General features: G+C 48.5%; 1 protein-coding gene across 1 annotated transcript in view; it reads left to right on the top strand.

Annotated features, from left to right (window-relative positions):
• The first annotated feature begins 4,186 nt into the window (after positions 1-4,186).
• Positions 4,187-20,591, top strand: part of WDR60 (WD repeat domain 60) — a 45,445-nt gene continuing 29,040 nt past the window's right edge. The window contains exons 1-10 of the mRNA XM_010829351.1: positions 4,187-4,304; positions 6,787-6,840; positions 7,953-8,337; positions 10,547-10,638; positions 12,109-12,417; positions 13,217-13,272; positions 14,569-14,623; positions 19,041-19,106; positions 19,907-19,984; positions 20,549-20,591. Coding sequence (XP_010827653.1) covers positions 4,290-4,304; positions 6,787-6,840; positions 7,953-8,337; positions 10,547-10,638; positions 12,109-12,417; positions 13,217-13,272; positions 14,569-14,623; positions 19,041-19,106; positions 19,907-19,984; positions 20,549-20,591 — 1,153 coding nt within the window. The 5' untranslated portion in view covers positions 4,187-4,289. The remainder of the gene's footprint in view (positions 4,305-6,786; positions 6,841-7,952; positions 8,338-10,546; positions 10,639-12,108; positions 12,418-13,216; positions 13,273-14,568; positions 14,624-19,040; positions 19,107-19,906; positions 19,985-20,548) is intronic.

Below are 20,591 nucleotides of genomic sequence, written 5' to 3'. Positions count from 1 at the left end.
AAAAAAAAAAAAAAAAGAGCAACAATAATAAAAATGTCAATAACTTACATTTATTGACTGCTCAGCTTTGCAGGTACAGATGCTCAGTACTTTATAGAATTACTCATTCAGCCCTCGTGATCCCTGCAGAGTAGGTGCCCTGTGATCCCGCTTCGACGCAGGTGGTAAAACACCCTGCTGGTGACCTGAGCTCAGACTTCTGACCAGCCCTTAGTTAACACCGCAGGCAAGTTTCACATCCACACACCTCAGTGACAGTATTGTGATGTGACTTCTGTAACAAAGTTATTAATGTGGGAAAAATTTTTTTGTTTTTACCACAACCTGCCAGAGTGAACATACATCCCTATTTTTATATATGTTTTGGCTGCTCTGAGTGGCAGGAAGGATCTTAGCTCCCACACCCCCTACAGTTGAAGCTCTGAGCCTTAACCAATGGGCTGCCAGAGGAGCCCAGAACATACATTTTTAAATTACAGGGACGAGGATATGGGGGACTGAGGCAGAAGAATCAGAGAGAGATGGAGCAGAGGAGGCGCTGGGGGAAGCAGAGGTGTTGCAGATCAAGGCAGAGAAGCAGCCTGTATGAAGGCTGCCAAGCTACCACCTAGTTTCTGGGTGTCAGGAGTTCTCCACCGGCCCAGTCTTCAGCGCAGCTTTCTCTTCCCATGTTAAGGACTGATCACTGCCTAATCTAATGCTTTATCTTTATATCAAACCTTCCAAGGCCCTGGACAAATTGTTCCCTTCCCCCCCAGTCTCATCTCCTGCCATCCACCCATGGCATGTCCCCTGCCCCCACTCACACACCCTATGCTCCAGACCTGCACTGCCCGGAGTGAAAGCCACTGGCCACCTGGGGCTGTGAGCCCAGGAAAAGGGGCCAGTCTGAACCGAGGTGTGCTGTCAGTATAAAAAACACTCTGGACTTCAAAGACAGTATAAAAAAAGTATAAAACAACACAATATTTGAAACATATTTTCTGTGACAAAATGATAACATTGGTATATACTTGGTTAAATACTATATTTGATTTCATCTGTTTTTCACTTTGTAAAATGTGGCTACTAGATAATTTATAATGACTCTGTGGCTCGTATTATATTTCTATTGGGCAGCTCTGCTATAGACAAGTTATTACATTTCCTAAACCCTCCAGACCCTTCCCTCCCTTCCTGTGCCCTTGCCCCACGTTTGTTCTTGCCTAAGATGTTCTCTGTGCGTCTCTGCCTGTAGGTTGTTTGTGCTTCAGAGTCCACCTGAAAGGAGGCCCTTCCCAAACTCATTCCTTTCCTGCAGGCAGACTTTGTCACCTCCTCAGTCACTGCGTTTTTATGAGTCGCTCTTACGCTTTCATGTTGTTTAATTACTGTTTGCAGTTATGAGAAGCTGGAGGTCCAGGCGGCGTTTCTTAGAAACACTTCTTTACTTGGTTTGCCAGGTCTGAATCGTGGTGTGCAGGATCTTTGATCTTGGTGTTCCACGTGGGGTCTGGGTCCCTGGGGGAAACCAGGCCCCCTGCATTGGGAGTGCAGTCTTAGCCTCTGGACCACCAGGGATGTCTCCCAGGCAGTGTTTAATTCATCTGTCTTCAGCATTGAGTTCCCACGTCATCAAATAAACTAGAGAGTCATCTAGTGAATAAAGTGATAGAAGAACTATCACAAGATAAAATGTGATTGGCAAATGAATTGTTTAGAAAAGAATTCTTCTAAGAGGTCCAAGGAGAGAAAAACTGTTTTAACTTCCTCTATGGATATTTATTTGGCACATATGGTGGGGACGGTGAGAGAGGGGAGATAGCACTTGCAAAGACCTGTGAATATGGTGCATCTGGGGAACCCTAAGTCAGTCTGCTTGGTGACAAAGAGTGCAACTGGGTGAGAGCCAGATGGAGTCGGAAGCAGGGCGTTGAAGTGTGTCACTTGTTGGATTGCTGGCTGCAGTGGACGATGGATTGGTCAGGCTGGAGAGGGAAAAGACGGAGAAGTTAAGACACAATGGTCCTGACAGGAGTGTATGGCTACTCTCAGGAGGGGAGAGAGGAGTTCCAGGGCCAGGCCGAGGGCATTCATGCAGTTGCTGTGTCCATGACTTCATCTAACACTGTAGCTGACCGCCTTATCCTCAAGGCTGAAGCCTTTCCAGTATCAGCTGTTTCCCCAGCTGACAAAGACTGACCCAGTGGTTAAGAGAATTAACTGCTGTCAGATCATCCACCAGCCTAGCTTTGAGCTCAGGCAACTAAATTAATCTTTCTGGCCCTCAGGCTCATCCCCTGAAAAACAGTAACATGCCTGTCTCACAGGAACAGTAGGAGAATTAAATGAATTACCAAGGGAAAAATTTCAGTTTGCTGCCTCCCTTGGAGCAGTCCCTAAGTAAATCATAGCTGTCACTGAAATTACCTTTCCTATTCTTGTTTCCTGTTTGGTTCTTCCTAAATGCTGTAGTGAAAATGAAAAAGGTAGTACTGCAAAGTTCAAAACCAGAGAAGAATTAAATATAAAAGGCCGATTGGATCTGATGATATTAACTCCTCTGAGGCAAGCAGCCAAGAAAATGGCTTTTATATCTGGAGGGAAGTAGATCCATAAACCATAACAGTTTGTGACTCAAAACACAACGTCTGCAAAATTGCCTATCTACAGCAAAACCATGACATCAAAAGTTGTTTAGTTGCTAAGTCACGTCCAATTCTTTATAATCCAAAGACGAGCACACCAGGCCTTCCTGTCCTTCACTCTCTCTCAGAGTTCGCTCAAATTCAAGTCCATGGAGTCGGTGTTGCCATCCAGCCATCTCATCCTCTGCCACACTCTTCTTTTGCCTTCAATCTTTCCCAGCATCAGGGTCTTTTCCAGTGAGCTGGCTCTTCCCATCAGGTGGCCAAAGTACTGGAGCTTCAGCCTCAGTCCTTTCAATGTAGTCAGGGTTGATTTCTTTAAGATTGACTGGTTTGATCTCCTTGAAGTCCAAGGGACCCTCAAGAGTCTTCTCTGACACCACAGTTCAAAAACATCAATTATTTGGTGTTCAGCCTTCTTTATGGTCCCTTCATGGACCACAGCCTTGTCCTGGGCAAGGGGCTTAGACAATTCAACGAAATTATAAGCCATGCTGTGCAAGGCCACCCAAGATGGATGGGCCATAGTAAAAGGTTCTAACAACACAAGACACGGTCCACCGGAGTAGGGAATGGCAAACCGCTCCAGTATTCTTGTCCTGAGAACCCCATGAACAGTGTGCAAAGGAAAAAAGACATCAAAAGTACAGACCCCCTAATAACACGCTCACGGATGCGCTCCTTAGCACAAGATTTGAGCCCTCTCTCTCTCTCTACCGGTAAGTTAAATCTTTTCTAAGTAACACTGGCAGGCTAAATTGACGCGAAACACTTGGCAGAATCAGAGCTAAATGTCAGTTACAATGCGCATCACGGGAGTAGGACCCATCCCTCTCTAGTCTTGCATGCTTAAGGTTGGCTTTTGTGTTAACCTTAAAATAGTTGTGATAAAATATTATAAACGTGAGATGCAGACTAGTGCCTTAATATCTCAGTCCCCTTCTCTCCCGTTTTGTGTAAAAGTTGAAATTTTCAACAATTACTTTTTCAGACACTTCGTGATTCCTACCAATCCCGCACGGAGTCAAACGGCAACCATGAGCAGAGGAACTCGAGCAGTGCGCGCCTCCGCGGAAGGAGAGCGCCCTCCGCCGCCCGCCCGGACAGAGGCTGGGTTCCGCTCCGCTTCAAAAGGCGGTTTGCCCGTTTCCCTGCAGCAGCTCCCGTTCTGCCCGGCTGCTTCCCCGCCCAGAGAGCCGCCGGGCCGAGCTCCGGCAGCGCTCTGCCCTGCTCCGCACCCTTTTCCCCTCGGCCCCACGGGAATCCCGGCCCAGCAGTAGCTCTGGGCTTCGCGGGCCTGCCGGTCGGTTGCTAGGAGATAGGAGGGCGCAGGCGCGCTGGGGCGGCCGCGGGGCACGCCGGGCCGGCGGTCGCTCGGTGCTCTACTGCCCAGGCTGTCGGTTGCTAGGAGGAAGGGTGGAGCAAGCGCGTTAGGAGAGGCCGCGCCGCGGCGCCGTCTACCAGTTGCTAGGAGGAGGAGAAGCGCAGGCGCGCTGGGGGCGGCCGAGGGGCAGGCCGGGCCGGCGGTCGCTCGGTGCTCGGCTACTCCGCCTGCAGGTTGCTAGGAGGCGGGACGCCGGTTGGGGGCGCGGGAGGCCGAGCGTCTCTTTTCTGGCCTGACCGGCCGGAGGGCAACGCGGCCTCCGGGGCCTGCGCGCAGCGATGGAGCCCGGGAAGGTGGGTGCGGACGCCAAGCGGGCAAGCCCGTGTTCGCCGGGGCCGCCTCCTCCTCGGGGCGGGAGGCGCCCCGGGGCCGCGCTGTGGGACCTTAGGAAACCTACCGACGTGTCTTACTTCCCAACGGATACATCGGGGCAGTACGAGTAGGGCTGGATGAGGTTCTAAACGTTAAAGTGCTCAGTAACTAACGAGTAACTGAGCTGTCTCGTTCTGCTTGCCTGTGGATTCCCGTAAAAGATGAGGACTTCCTTTGCACGCATTTGCCTCCCCTTTTTTGTCTTCTGTCATTCACTTTTATAATGTTAGTAATATCGATTAGGAGTTAGAGCATCAACTTCCTGACTTCTGTCGTCTTCTGCACCGGTTCTTTACATTTTAATAAGTTATTCTGTCACTTGTTTTCTCTGATTTGTTTATAGGAAGTTTTAAAAGTTGTGTTAACCAAAATTGTAGAAAAGGAGACTTGATTGAGGTTAAAAGGTGTTTATTTGGCGTATGTTACGACTGCAGCTTGGGAGACACAGATGCAAACTCTTGAACTGTGTTCCCCGGTTGCACAATGGGGGAGGCTTATAAAGGCAAGAATTTACAATGTTACTTTTAGCTGCTTGAGTTGTTTGTCAAGAATTGTCACTGGAGCTGGGAGGAGATCAGGGCTTGCTTGGGGTCCTTGCAGCTGCTAGGTGCTGTTCTGATCGCTGGTGGTGATCTTGGGTGTGGTGCTGTTCAGAGACAGTTCAATTTCTCAGTGCTGTGGGGTAGTGTCTGAGACCGGATCCTCAGTGCTCACCCTTTTTGTTTGCCTGAACTGGGGTCACTTCATTATAACATCTGTTTGTCGTCAGTTGTCATATAAGCAGAGTTCACGCAGAGTTCACTGCAGAGCTAAGTTGTGTGCTTGGACCAAGGGAGAGAGTGCAGTCGTGCTGCTCAAAGAGCCATGTGGGCATGTATATACCTAAATATATGTAAGTAGCACGGGTTGGTTTGTATAAGTTACATTTGCATAAGGAGGTTGGAGGTTCTGCTGTTTAGGCATCTCTTCTGGAGTTTTCCTTTGTCCTCAGGCTGTGATTTATTCCTCTCAAGGGGGAAAACACTGCCTCCCTACCTGGAGCCTCAGTTTTAATTTATTTGCCTTTATCTGCCTCACAGGATGGGACCCTGGCGGAGCAGAGGGCAGGAGGCAGGGGCTCCTGGTCTGAAGCACAGTGGCCAAGCCTATGTAGGGTGATGCCTGGGGTTGTGATGGGCATGAGGAGCTCTGTATCATTTTACAGTTTAAAGAATTTAAAGGAGAAATTTAAAAAGGAAAGGAAGAAAAGCTTCAGGATGAAGTAAGGCCCGAAGCCAGGTTTTTGTTGGTGAAAATGTAAGAGGCAGCTAGAAAATCCTGGGGTCCCTGTTGATCTGTTGCCTTGTTCTTTTTTTTCTTTTTTAAAATTTTATTGGCGTAAGTAATATAATTACAACCATTAAGAGCCCTGATCCAGTGGGTTTCCCACATTGGATCACATTCCTGCGGATGCCTCCCGTGGGTAGGGGTCTTGGACTCCACTGCCTGCTCCACCAGCAGCACACTGTCGGCTTTGGGCCATTTGTTTGGAAACGATCATGTGTTAAGCCTCTCTAAAGAGCAGTTAACTTGAGAGAGAATGTTTTACAGTTTAGCAGCTGCAGGTTGTAGCAATGCTAACTGTTGCTCACCATCCTCACCATGTCTTACTGTGCACTCCTTTTGTTAAATCGACCAATTTATCAGAAAAGAGTGCGTGTTCCACTGAGAGCAGAGAATGATGCCCTTTCTGCTTAGTACTCTGGCAGATTCTTGACCTTGTTGCTTTTTATTTATTTCTCCTTAGAGTGTTATGAGCTGTTGTGAATTTTCCCCCTGCTTTCTTCATTTACACATCACCAGGATGATTTTTGGTGGCTGGTCCATGAATGTGTTTTTGTTTTTTATTTGCACTCCATTTGCTTTAAATTCGAAACACACCAGGTCCTCCTGTATTTATGCTCTTAAGGCAGAGTTTCTCAAAGGCAAATGATGTAGTTGGGATAGGTTTATCTTGTTCTCTATAGGAAACCATCCTTGACTGGTATCTGTCGTCACCCAGGGCTCACAGCTGGGCCCTGTGTTGTGGACTTGTTGCTGTCAGCACCTGAAGAGGCATCTGCCCAGCAAACCTCCCACTGAGGGGCCCACTGTGGGTCTGCCTGAGGAGGTAGGGCTGGGTGTCTGCACTGGGCCTGAGCCTCGGAGCAGCAGGAATACAGGGTAGCCTGTGATTGTTTATGGGTAACTTTAAAAAAATCTGTTTATGATATCTTTTATTCTTACAGACAGACAATAATGTCTGGCATATCAAGGATTGCCATTGACTAAAATGGTCTAATGAAAAAGCAGCTCACTGGAGCATAAAAAATTAGATGTTTTAAACTCTAAAATTAAATTCTAACTCTATACTTTTCTTTTTAGAGAAGAACCAAAGATGATACTTGGAAAGCAGATGACCTCCGAAAACACCTTTGGGTAGTATATTTTAAAGATTTGGGGAAAAAAATTTTGAGGTTGGGTCTGTGTGGACCCTGGATGGTAATCTTGGATAGTGTTACCTGGTTCTCAGCTCTGCATGGCTTTGCTTACATGTGGCTCATTTCAGAGGCGTTTTGATGCAGAGATAAAGCCACGTGGTTAGTTGCTCAGGAACCGTCGTGGCTGCAGTTTTCTGGCCTATTTCAGCCCAGCATCCCACCAGTGGGGTTCCTGTTGGGGTTCATAACTGGGGCCTTGTGTGTGTGTGTGTGTGTGTGGTGTGTGTGTGTGTGTGTGTGGTGTGTGTGTGTGGTCTGTGTGTGTATATGTATATGTGGGGAGCTGAAGGGTTGCAATCAAGACCTCCTGAGAAGGGACTTCCTGGTGGTCCAGCGGTTAAGACTCCACGCTTCCACTGCAGGGGGCATGTGTTCCATCGCTGGTCGGAAACTGAGATCTCGATGCTGCGAGGTCAGTCAGTTCAATCGCTCAGTCGTGTCCGACTCTCTGCAACCCCATGAATTGCAGCATTCCAGGCCTCCCTGTCCATCACCAACTCCCAGAGTTCACCCAAATTCATGTCCATCGGGTCGGTGATGCCATCCAGCCATCTTATCCTCTGTCGTCCCCTTCTCCTCCTGCCCCCAATCCCTCCCAGCATCAGAGTCTTTTCCAGTGAGTCAACTCTTTGCATGAGGTGGCCAAAGTGCTGGAGCTTCAGCTTTAGCATCATTCCTTCCAATGAACTCTCAGGACTGATCTCCTTTAGAATGGACTGGTTGGATCTCCGAGGTCACACACACAAAACACCTCCTGAGAGTTTATGGCTATGGTCCTTGTTCTCTGAGGGGGACCCCAGCGGCCAGTGTCCTGAGGCTTTCGGGCACGGCCTCAAGCTCCCTTCCTTTCTTTCGGATTCACGGGGCCATGCAGGTTTGACTGGCCGGCACCCTCTGATGTCCCTGGAGGTGAGCACCTGGCAGGTCAAGGGGCTGCAGAGCTGACTGCAGGCGTGCAGGGAGCCACGACCGTTTAAGCCAGTGCTGCCTAGGGCCCTTCGGTGGGTGTGACCCCGGGGTGCAGACCCCCGCTCTTCTTCCCTCGTGTAGGCGGCTCAGTCCTCTGGTCCCAAGGAGGAGAAGCAGCACAGAGACCGGAAACCGCTGCGAGAGTCGGAAGCGGACCTGGCAGACGGCAAAGAGCACCGATCCAGGGACCCCGATCGCGAGGCCAAGCACAGAGAGCGGGCCGCCGAGCGGGACGGCCACGCCGCGCGGGAGCATCCCCGCGGGGACAGGGAGCGGGACCGGCGGAAGGAGAGGCGCCGGGAGCTGGACGCGGAGAGGCCGCACGGCCGGGGGAAGGAGCGTGAGAGGGACCAGGAGCACCGGGCGCGCCGCGAGGAGCTGAGGCAGGCGGCCGCGCACCACAACCTGCTGGCCCGGGACCGCGACCGGAACCGGGACCAGGACAGGCCGGAGCGCAGGCGGGCAGGTCTGTGTGTCCCTGGAGGCGACCCCGCCCCCTGGTCTTCTCCTGTGTGTTTTTCTAAAGGCTGACTGTGGGGTCAGAGCCCCTGCGGTGCGCCTGTGTGCGCACTTGGCACTGTTTTCTTTTGGCAATCCACTCCAGTCCTCTTGCCTGGAAAATCCCGAGGGCGGAGGAGCCTGGTAGGCTGCAGTCCATGGGGTCGGGAAGAGTCTAACACAACTGAGCGACTCCCCATTCCCTTTTCACTTTCACGCATTGGAGAAGGCAATGGCAACCCACTCCAGTGTTCTTGCCTGGAGAATCCCAGGGACGGGGGAGCCTGGTGGGCTGCCGTCTATGGGGTCGCACAGAGTCGGACACGACTGAAGCAACTTAGCAGCAGCAGCAGCAGCAGCAGCAGTGAACAGAAAGAGTAGCAGCTTAATTATTGGCTGGAGTTTTACTATTGAAATATACTTTAGATTTATTCCCTCCATAATTCACAGCCCCTGTTTTAAATAAAAAAATAATGCTCTTTGATAAAAAGAATTCCTCAAAAGTATCAGATTTATTTTAGCCATATTTAAATATTTCAAATTCCTAGAGATTCTAAAGGTAGAGGTAAGTACTTTTTTCTTCCCAAATGGAATTAAGTATCTTCATTGTTTTTTATTATACAAATGGTATCTTCCTATAAAAATTCAAACTAGCCAACATAAACTAAAAAGGAATATGTTAGAAGAGCGTATCATGGCTCCAGTGTCCTCAGGCTGTGATCGTGATGGAAGCAGGACCTCAGTTCATGGTCTGGTGTCATGTGTTGCCCTGTGTAGGGGCTTGGGCCCCAGGACCCGAGGTTTGGGCAGGGTGAGGTTAAGTAGGCTATCTCTACTCAAGTTTAACAATGACTCCCTTACCATCTATTGCCTCTTTTCAGGATTATCATTTTGATGTTCTTGGTATGTTTTTAGTAATGAAGTCTTTTTTGTTTTCCGGTTGCTCTGGTTGCTACATGGTCTTGTTTTCTCAGTGCAGCGTTGCTCTGGTTGTTCAGGAGTCTGTGCAGAGTCTGTGCAACCTGACTCTGATGGGCCTTCCTCCTTCCCCTGGCCATTTTCTTACCCCTTCCCTTGTCTCCTCCATGTCTCCCTTGGGTCCCCAGACCCTCCCTCCCTTCCTTCCTTACATCACAAACCCTGGGAACCACCCTGATCACCACTCTCTCTCAGAGCCTAGCCCTTCTCTGCACTCCTGTCGCCCGCACCAGGGGACCCACTGTGTGTTTTGATCTCTTATGGGCATGCTTAGTCGCTCAGTCATGTCTGACTGTGACTGCGTGGACTGTGGCCTGCCAGGCTCCTCTGTCCATGGAGTTCTCCAGGCAAGAATACTCCAGTGGGTTGCCATGCCCTACTCTAGGGGATCTTCCCAGCCCAGGAATCAAACCCAGGTCTCCCATGTTGCAGGCAGATTCTTTCCCATCTGAGCCACCAGGGAAGCCCCTGTTCTCATTTGTCCAAGACTTTTAGAAAGTGGTCAGGTTTGGTGAATAATTTTGTGGTGAATGAACTTTGTTTTCAGTGGTCTCTGTATGTTGAGTTTTGTCCTCACCTTTAAAAATGTGGGCTTTGGTAGTTTTAAGGCTAATAAGTATTGTGCAGATTCAAAAGCAAAAGTCTGGTTTTTCGATCCTGGACTGGGCTGTGGGCGTCACTGGTGATTGAGGTGGTTGTATTGGGTCCCCATGGCAGGGAGAGATCACAGGGTAGAGCCTCCACCCGGAGCCAGTGGAGTGGGCCGTCCTTGCCCCCTGCATCACAGGGCCTCCTGCACTCGTGTGCCCTTGGTGGCAGGGCTCCAGGTGGCCTGGGGGCAGGAGGGGGCAGTCCCCCAGTTTGTCCGAGGCGGCTTTTCCCCGTGGCTGAGCGTGGGGAGGGAATGCCTGCCCAGCTGGACTGGACTTTGCTTCCCTGAGTCTCTGCCAGCGACTGGAGCTCTGAAGGCCTGTGTTTGGGCTGGTGCCTGTCTGGGGCTCCTCTGACACACTTTCCAGGTTTTCTCCTTCTTTATTCCATTTTAAGTTTAGATTCTAGAACTTTCCATTCTTGAGATTGGAGAATGTTTCTTAATTAAAGAACATGTTTACATATGTGATACTGTGTGACATGTACTGTAGAGACTGCTGCAGGATGTTAAAGTTTGGGCATGTTAAAAATATGTTTTATTTTTGTAGGAAGTAAAGCAAGAATTGAAGAGAGGGAGCAGAGAGATGAAGACTCTGAACGAGGAGATGAGGATCGGGAGAGAAGGTACCGACAGAGAAAGGTATGCAGGGCTCGGCCCTGGGCCTCGGCTGCAGGGCCCAGGACGCCCAGGCGAGCACTGTGGGAGCTTTTCTGGTGAAGAGCGTAAAACAGAGTCCAAGACTTGAGACTCTTGTCAGGCACTGAGATCCTTTAGGCAAATGTGTTTCTCCAATTCCAAGAGTCAATATTGACTATTCTGGAAAATTTACAAAATACAAATAAATAATAAGAAGAAAATTAAAGGTGGGTGCCCACCTAGAGATAATCACTGGTAATGTTTAAGCATATATGTCCTGTAGGTTTATGTCCATATATTCATATGTATGTATGTGTTTGGATATGTACACAGAAAGTTCGTTTTAAGTTGGATCTTTGCTGTTTTATAGCCGCTTAAACTGAATACATTTTAAGCATTTTTTCTAAGCTATCACACCTGTCTGTAGTATTTTAATGGCTGCATAATACATTATTCAGTCATATGGACACGTCATAGTTTTCTTGACACATCTGCTTCCTTGGGTATTTACTTTGATTCTAAATCTTTTTATTGTGAGGACATCCGAGGTGTAGACTTCTTGCGTTTACTCCTAAGTGTTTCCTAATGATCAGTTTCTGAAAGTGGACTTGCTCCATTACATTGTGCCGCCTCACCTGCTCACTTCACACCCAGCGTAGTTGTTCCCATTGTCCGGGTGTGAGTCCCCCGTCCTAAGCAGCACCTGGGCATTATCCCAGTTTGTAATGTCTGCTCATTCGACTCAGACACATTCTGTGCAAGGGTCTGTTGCCCTTTTACTTGTTACTACCTGTGCATATCTGCCTACTCGTCTGGGTGCTTTTGAAGAGGAACTGTCTGATAGTTATATATGTCAGTGCTGTGAGCAGAGTGGATGGGGCGGTGGGATTGTCCCCAGAGGGGTGGTGGAGATGGACCCTCAGGGTGCAGAGACGGAGGAGGCCCTGAGTGAAGGGAAAGGATGGTTTGTGTTCCATTAAGACGTCGTGGTAACGCTCACGATCCGCCATATTAGTTTGCAGCCGCTCACTGCCTTGTGGTGCCCGCCCCCGGGGTCACCGGGCACCCCTGGGGTCTTGAGGGACCCAGGGGTGAGGAGCGGTCTCCCTGCGGGTGGGGGCAGACCCGTGCTGGGAGGAGAGGCGCCGTGTGCTGTCCCGGGACGCCTCACACGGCGCTGTCGGGGGGCCTGGCGGGCCGGGTGCTCGGGACGCGGGGAGCCGGGGAGGGGACAGCAGCAGGGTCAGGGGGGTTCGCCCCGCGGAAGAACGGGGGCGATGGCCCCCCGAGGGCCAGGCTGCGTGAGTGTGCGTGCTGGCGGGGCGTCCCTGCCGTCTCCTGCCTTGGCTGTCACGCGCATCTGGGAGGGTGGCCGCGCCGGAGGCCTGCGCCTCCCACCTCTGCGGGGTGTGAACACGTGAAGGCGCGTGCCGCTTACACACGCTTACGTGTCTGTCACCGGTACATTCGCAGCTGCAGTATGGTGACAGCAAGGACAACCCGCTCAAATACTGGCTGTACAAAGAAGAGGGCGAAAGGCGACACAGGAAGCAGAAGGAACCAGACCGGGAAAAGAAGCACCGGGAAAAGAGCAGCACGAGGGAGAAGAGAGAGAAGAATTCAAAAGAAAAAGGCAGTTCGTTCTCCGACAAGGAAGGGGAAGAGAGACATAAAGAGAGGCGCCATAAAGAGGGCTTCCCCGTCGGCGAGGAGAGGCCGCGGGGCCACGCGGAGAGGAAAGAGCGGTCTCGCAGGGAGGAGCACAGGAGGAGGGAGCCGAAGGTACCGCCCCCCCCCCTCCCCGCCTCCCGTAGCTGCCTGGTATTCTGTCATGGTCCTAACCTCATTTGTTTACAAGTGACCTAATATTGGACACACAGGTCGGTAGAATTTATTGGTCAGAGACAGTGTCTGAATAATGCTAACTTTTATTAGGCGTTTGCTACTTGCTGTGTATTGCCCTGCACGCCAAGCTTCCTTCCGCTCTGTGCTTTTTCTGGCTCTCTCCCCCTGACTCCCCCTCCCCTCCGGCCCCCAGGTCTGGAGCCCCTCTGGCCCAGGCCCTCCTCAGGGAACAGCCTACTGCCCCTCTTTTCCCACGTGCTTCCGGGCAGTGCCCACTCAACAGATGGCTCTCCTTTAAACAGCCTGCCTTCATGTGTTGATTTACATTCTGTTTTTAAAATTCACTTAATTTAAGAGAAGAGCGTTTAAATTTTTTCCATAGGTGTGCAGATTTGTGAAATAGCCATATTCCATATGTTTGAAAGTTTTATCGTTTTAAACAGTGTAAGGATCTAGTCAGATTTTCTGAAAATTATGTAGACTTGGTAAGTATAAGTTTCTTTTACTTAGGTAATATTACTGAGACGATGGATAACCACCTTTTAGTGTACCTTACTCATCTCCCTTACGTCAAACACCTTATTTACTAAGACAGGTGGTAAAAACAGTCATTTTAAGAGGTGCCTGTAGCACAGATGCGGTTGTTAGATTTTGAGCCCGTGACCCCTTTTTCAGAGCCTAGTAATTGTGAATTCGTTATGCTGTACTCATTAACGGGTGTGGGACTTCCTGACAGGATGGGGAGCACAGACATCGAGGAACAAGTCTGAGGAGAGACGGCACGGGCAGCCGGTGAGTGAATGTGTCCTTTGGCCGATGGCTGTGTTTATAGCTGAGTTCTCCCAGAAAGCGTCAAAATGGACTTTTCCTCTTGGGCCTGATTACGGCCAGGAGATGAGAGCACACTACAGCTAGTCTTCAGGTTCTCCAGACACGAACCCTCCAAGTTGTGTCTTCGGGGTCCTCCAGGGGCTGGGAGCTTGTTATGGGTTATAAGTCCTGCTTGGCCTTGTACACACTTGCTGGTGTGGCCTCAGGACGCCAGCCCTCCCCGGGCACCGGTCTCCGGGAGTCTCCACTCTGCGGGGGAGGGCACCTGCAGTGGCTCTGGGCTTACGGTTCACGACCCCTGGACGCTGAGCACAGACGTGCCCAGCAGACCGGCTGCCCCGTGTCTGCAGGTCAGGCACCCGCTGCGTCCGCCCTTCCTGGGGGTGGCTGGCCTTTCAGAGCCTGTCTTTACTGGTGAAGCTTGGATGAGGCCAATTTTGTGGGTTTTATGAAGGCTAAGGTTATAGTTTGCCTGTAAATCCTCCTTTTGAATGTGAGCTCCAGTTTATAATTTATTCTTTACAGCAGCGATATTTGGTGATTCTTTTTCACAGATTAGGGAGATTCAGGTTAAACACCTTGCCCTAAATCTTACAAGTTTGTACAAGGTTATGCTTAAGCCTGGGGTGCAGATTCCTAGATTTTGTATTGCAGATCTGCTAGAAAGGCAGTGAAGCTTTTGCTTGGTTCTGTATGATTTTAAACATACACTGTGTTGAATTGGTATGAATGTTAAGTTCCAAATATTGAGAATCAGGTTGTAATTTTGAAAACCTTAATTTTAGGTCCAAAGTAAACATACAAAATATGTTCTATAAAAATAGAACATAGTTCAAGATAAATCTTTTGGAAATATAAATATTATATTAAACCTAAAACATTTCGGATGGATTCTCTAATAAAATTATAGGAATTTTCTAGAACTCTTAAAGGATATGGGTTTATACCTAAACACAAATTTGTTAAAACACAATTTCTTCCCTCTACTGAAGATATTTCCTATCCTGTACTACTGCTGAGACAGTAAAAATAGTTTAAAAAGGTTTAACCTATAGTTTAAAAAATAGTTTTAAAGAGGCCTTAGTTCTAATAAAGTTCTAATAATAGTCCTAATAAAGCATGCTTTGCAAATATGCCAACCTGTAGCCATTCTTAATCATATCAAAAGCTGACAGCAGCCTTCACTGAGACGAAAATGCTTTAATTTTCAAGTTTTTGTTTAAAATTAATTTGACCTTGATCATATTTGCTTTCTAGGCATTCAGAGAACTTAGTGAGGACTAACGGGAAGGACAGAGACTCAAGAAGGAAGGTGAGACCCTTCCCGGGGATTCTGTGGTGCGGTCCTGAGACTCAGAGAGCAGAGCCTGGCAGGCCTTTTTTCATGGGTTTACTTGAGTGGTGATTCCACGAGGCACATAAGAGATACATTTTAGATTAAAAGACTCAAATGGATTAAAGTGAAAAGATGGACACGGTGGCCACCAAACAACAGTTGTACCAGAGCTTGGGTGGCTGGACCAGAGGCCCGAGAACACATCACAGGAATAAGACAGGTCTCTTGCAAGGAAGACATGACAAGTGTAAATGAACATGCTGCTCAGAAGAGATCCAGAATACAAGAAGTAGAGGCAGGCAGAATTAGAGGGAGAAACAGAAAAGTCAGTAGAGACTGGGACTTCAGCTCCCACTTTCACAAATAGGATTGACAGCATTTCCTGCTAACAGATTAGACGATTTAGATAGAAGGAAAATTCCTGGAATATCGACGTTAGTGACGTTGCCTCGAGAAGAAATAGAAAGTCTGAGGGTGTGTATATACAACTGTCACTCAGTTGTGTCCTACTCTTTGCAACCCCGTGGACTACAGCCCACGAGGCTCCCCCATTCATAGAATTCTCCAGGCAAGAGTCCTGGAGTGGGTAGGCATTTCCTTCTCCAGGAGATCTACCCAACCCAGGGATTGAACTCAGATCTCCTGCATTGCAGGCAGAGTCTTTACCGACTGAGTGACCGACTTAGTAAAAAAGTTGCGTTAGTGTTGAAAATCTTTCCACAAAGCAGCGCAGGCTTGGGTGACTGGCAAAGTCTATCAGGCGTTTGTTATTAACACTGATGCCCTCATGGCTCCACTCATTTCACAGTTACTTCATATCCTGGATTAAGTGTGTGCACACATGTGTGTATGTGTACGTGAGAAGCACACGCAAGTCATAAAGTGTAATAGTTGTTTTACGTTCTGGGTTATGCGTGCATGTGTACACGTGAGAAGCACAGGTCAGTGATATGGTATCATTCAGACACCACAATCCTAGGCTTCATTTTTATGCCATCTTCATCATTATCACCAGAAGAACCTTCATAATGATTATGTAATATCTTTAGAATTATATACTGTGGTGTTAAAATTGTTATCCTCCCATTTCCTAGGTTTTGTTCTGTTATCGGTAATGTGGCAAGCAGGTTTTGGCTCCTGTTGTTGTTGTTCAGTAGTTAAGTTGTGTCTGACTCTTTGAGACCCCGTGCACTGCAGCACCCCTGGCCTCCCTGACCCATCACCAACTCCCAGAGCTTGCTTAAACTCATGTCAGTTGAGTCAGTGATGCCATCCAGCCATCTCATGCTCTGTTGTCCCCTTCTCCTCCTGCCTTCAATCTTTCCCAGCATCAGGGTCTTTTCCAGTGAGTCGGCTCTTTGCATCAGGTGGCCACAGTATTGGAGCTTCAGTTTCAGCACCAGTCCTTACAGTCAGTAATCAGGGTTGATTTCCTTTGGGATGGACTGGTTTGCTATCCAAGGGACTCTCAAGAGTCTTCTCCAACACCACAGTTCAAAAGCATCAATTCTTCGGCGCTCAGCTTTCTTCACAGTCCAACTCTCACATCCATTCATGACCACTGGAAAAACCATAGCCTTGACTAGACGGACCTGTGTCAGCAGCGTGATATCTCTGCTTTGTAATACACTGTCTAGGTTTGTCACGGCTGTTCTTCCAAGGAGCAAGCGTCTTTTAATTTCGTGGCTGCAGTCACTGTCTGCAGTGATCTCAGAGCCCAAGAAAATGAAATCCCACACTGTTTCCACTTTTCCCCCTTCCACTTTCCGTGAAGTGATGGAACTGGATGCCATTATCTTCATTTTTTGAATGTTTAAATGTTTCATACTTATCAAGAGGTGCTTTAGTTCCTCTTCACTCTCTGCCATTAAAGTGGTATCATCTACATGTCTGAGGTTATTGATATTTCTCCTGGCAGTCTTGATTCCAGCTTGTGCTTCATGCAGCCCTGCATTTCACCTGATGTACTCTGCATGTGAGTTAAATAAGTTGGGTGACAATACCTAGCCTTGATGTACTCCTTGCTCAGTTTGGAACCAGTTCCATGTCCAGTTCTAACTGTAGCCTTTTGTCCTGCGTACAAGTTTCTCAGGAGGCAGGTAATGTGATCTGGTATTGCTATCTCATTAAGAATTTTCCACAGTTTGTTGTGATCCACACAAAGGCTTTAGTGTAGTCAATGAAGCAAAAGTAGACTTTTTTTGGAATTCCCTTACTTTTTCTATGATCTAGTATATGTTGGCAATTTTATCTCTGGTTCCTCTGCCTTTTTAAATCCAGCTTGTACATCTGGAAGTTCTTGGTTCACATACTGCTGAAGCTTAGCTTGAAGGATTTTGAGCATAATCTTGCTGGCATGTGAAATGAGTGCAATTGTACCGTAATTTGAACATTCTTTGGCATTGCCTTTCTTTGGGATTGGAATGAAAACTGACCTTTTCCAGTCCTGTGGCCCCTGCTGAGTTTCCCAGATTTGCTGGCGTATTGAGTGCAGCACTGTCACAGCGTCATCTTTCAGGATTTGAAAGAGCTCAACTGGAATTCCATCACCTCCACTAGCTTGTTCATAGTAATGCTTCCTCAGGCCCACTTGACTTTGCATTCCAGGATGTCTGGCTCTAGGTGAGTGATCACACCATCGTGGTTATCTGGGTCATGAAGAGCTTTTCTGTATAGATGTGTGTATTCTTGCCACCTCTTCTTAATATCTTTTGCTTCTGTTAGATCCACACCGTTTTTGTCCTTTATTGTGCCCATCTTTGCTTGAAGTGTTCCCTTGGTATCTCCAATTTTCTTAAAGAGATCTCTAGTCTTTCCCGTTCTTTTGTTTTCCTCTATTTCTTTGCATTGGTCACTTAAGAAGGCTTTCTTATCTCTCCTAGCTGTTCTCTGGAGCTGTGCATTCAGTTGGGTGTATCTTTCCCTTTCTCCTTTGCCTTTTGCTTCTCTTCTTTTCTCAGCTATTTGTAAGGCCTCCTCAGACAACCACTTTGCCTTCTTGCGTTTCTTGGGGGTGGTTTTGGTCACACCTCCTGTGCCACGTTATGAACCTCCGTCCATAGTTCCTCAGTCTTTCTGTTTACCAGACCTGATCTAGTCCCTTGAATCTATTTGTCACCTTTATAATTTGTATAATTATAAAGGATTTGATTTAGGTCATAGCTAAATGGCCTAATGGTTTAACCTACTTTCTTTTGTTTCCCGGGAAGAAGGATCTTTTTCTTTCTCTGATAGTTATGTAAAACAGTGGACTATGAGAGCCGTGTCTTTAGCATCTGATGCCGTGTTTTTCTGGGTCTGTATTCCACGCACACACCCAGGAGCACAGTGTTTTCAGATAAGTCAGGTGGGGCGGCTGTGCTGGTTGATGTGAGCATGTTGTGTTCAGTCTGGGCAGTGGTTGGATTCCTCCCTGTCTAGGTATAGCCACTCCTTAGTAAAAAGTGAGCCTTATAGGTGATTCTTCCCATGTAGTCTTTTTTCTGTGTGACCTTCCACTCTGCTGTTCTGACGTCTGTGTTGGGGGCGGGTGGTTGGCGCCTTTGTGTCTTGCTCACACCCGCAGCATGTGCTGTTTGCCCTGACTCTGCGGAAACCCCTCTAGCTGTAATGGTTCCGATCTCCCTCCTACTGCTCATGAGTAAGTTTCTTAAACTGGAATTATTGAATGAAAATATACAGTTTTTAATACTTTCTTTCTGTCTCTCAATTTTTTTGGTAAGGGTTAGCACTGTTCACTAGAATTACAATGTGAGCCACATTTGTAATTTTAATTTTTTTGGTGGTCACCTTAAAAAAGAAACAAAATTAATTTTAATAACATATAATCCAACATTTCTGAAATAGTCTTTCAACATGTAGCCAATATACAAAATTAGACATTTTACCTTCTTTTTTCACTAAGGGAGAAAAATATGAGAGGTGTTTTTCCCCTGAGAGAGCCCGGAAGTGATCTTGAAGATAGCTGGCAGCTTGTTTGGCTTATGACTGGTCACGTGTTTTATAGCATCAGCCCTGAGTTACCTTGGTGTGGTTGCTCAGCACTTACACGGAGAGCCCACTTGGCCAGATTGAGTTTTTAGGCGGAAAGGGGTTCCCCTCCTCTTGGGGGCGCCATGCCATCCCCATGCCTTTGCATCGGTGGTGTCTGAGAGCCGTGCCTCCCTGGGGCCATGGCCCCAGTGGGACAGCCAGGTGCCCCGCCTCACCGGCACCTGGAGGAAGGTTCACAGTCTCTCCGTTTCTCAGAGGAGGACCCTGAGGCCCGGAGAGGTAGAGTTCCCTGTGAGGCGTTGCTCGGCCGGTGCCACTCCACGCCAGCCCCTGGTCCCCGCGGGAGGAGGGTGGGCCTTGCCTCTGCCCTCCGGCTGACCCGCTGTGCTCTGTCCCCCAGCATGGCCGCGAGGAGGGCCCCTCGATGTGGAAGCTGGAGCAGAGGCAGGGAAATGAAGAGGCCGTGGTGAGGAGAGGACGCGTCCGTCTGCGCTGTCTGTCTGCCTGGGGCCCTGAGGACGCTGGGTCGCAGGGGCTGCCGTGCGTTTGCCCTGCACCCTCCGTGTACGCTCCCAGGAACTCGGACTGGACGCGCCCCCAGCCTTCTTGGCGTTTCTCTGCCTTGAAAGTCAGTAGCTTTGGGGAGAATGCAAGAAAGTAAACAGAGACCTCACAAAGACACGATTCAGGTGTTGTCAGTGAGGAACGGTCCAGGGAGCAGAAAGTTTGCAGAAATAAATGCCGAGCCAGCGGTGGAGGAGCAGCCAGCTCCTGCAGGAGCCGCTGGTGGTGCTGGGGTGTTCTTTCCAATCCGGGGCGGAGCGGGGGGCCCTGAGCTCAGGCCCAGCAAGCCAGAGACACTCTCCTGTCCCCTTCCTCCCTCCTGTCCCTGGCAGGCACCCTGGGCGGCTGGGGGGCTCATGGTGTGTTTGCCGAGCAATAAATTGTTGGGATGTGGTGAGCCTGCGATGCTGGGTCTCTGGTTTATTTGTTCAGTAACCAGAGACCCACTTTTTTCTTTGGCCATCAGAATTTATAGTTTTCTCAAAAAGGATATGATTGTTAACTGTTTTCTCTTTCTGGTCATACTTATAAGTCAGGGTATTTCTTTAAGAGTTGCGATTAGGTTATGTTAATTTTATAAACATTTGAATTTCTAAATTAACAACCTGAAGTGAATCTCAGAAAACATGTATTTTCCAGCCTATTTGCAAGAATCAACCTGAGATTGAATATTTTAATTATATGTTTGATTTCTGCCCGTAGGAAATTGAAAAGGAAGACCTTGATTTAGAAAATGCTGGAACGGATGAGTATACAGCCATTTTTGAAGATGATTTTGAAGTAGGTATTTAAAATTTTCTCATCTTAAAGATAGTTTGTTCTCAAACCAGAAACAGTTGTTTTTTCATCTCCTCTTACTGCTCTCAGTACTCCTTATCTACTTGATTTAGATCTGGTACCTATAAAAAGTTTGCCATATGTCTATCATTGCTGACCAGTATGGTGGAATTAAAATTTTCAATTTAGCCTGTTGATAGTGCACTGCAGTCAAACGTGTGCGTGCGCACATGTGTGTGCATTATGTGCGTGCATGTGTGTGTGTGTCTACATGAAGTACACATGGGTACACAGGTCTCCGTGTGCTCACGCTCCCATTCTCGGCACAGGTACGTTTGCACTTTATTGTTCACTCAGAGCTCTCAGAGTGCACAGTTCTGTAGGGTGTGTGCGGACGCGGAGGAACAAGCACAGCAGTTTGCACAGAAACCTGTGAGCTCCAGGGCGCCCAAGCACACGGGGCCCTGTCTGTGCATCCTGCTGGCTGCGTGCTCCCAGCTCTGTGCGTGCTCGCGCGTGTCTGCTCTAAGCGTGCTCTGCCTGTGAACGTGTCTGCTCTGCGCGCAGGACTATGAGGACGACTTCGAGGTCTTTGACGGGGCTGACGACT

This window comes from Bison bison, unplaced genomic scaffold (assembly GCF_000754665.1).
Source record: "Bison bison bison isolate TAMUID 2011002044 unplaced genomic scaffold, Bison_UMD1.0 scf7180017864503, whole genome shotgun sequence".
NCBI lineage: Eukaryota > Metazoa > Chordata > Mammalia > Artiodactyla > Bovidae > Bison > Bison bison.
This window is presented reverse-complemented; position numbering and strand designations above follow the sequence as displayed.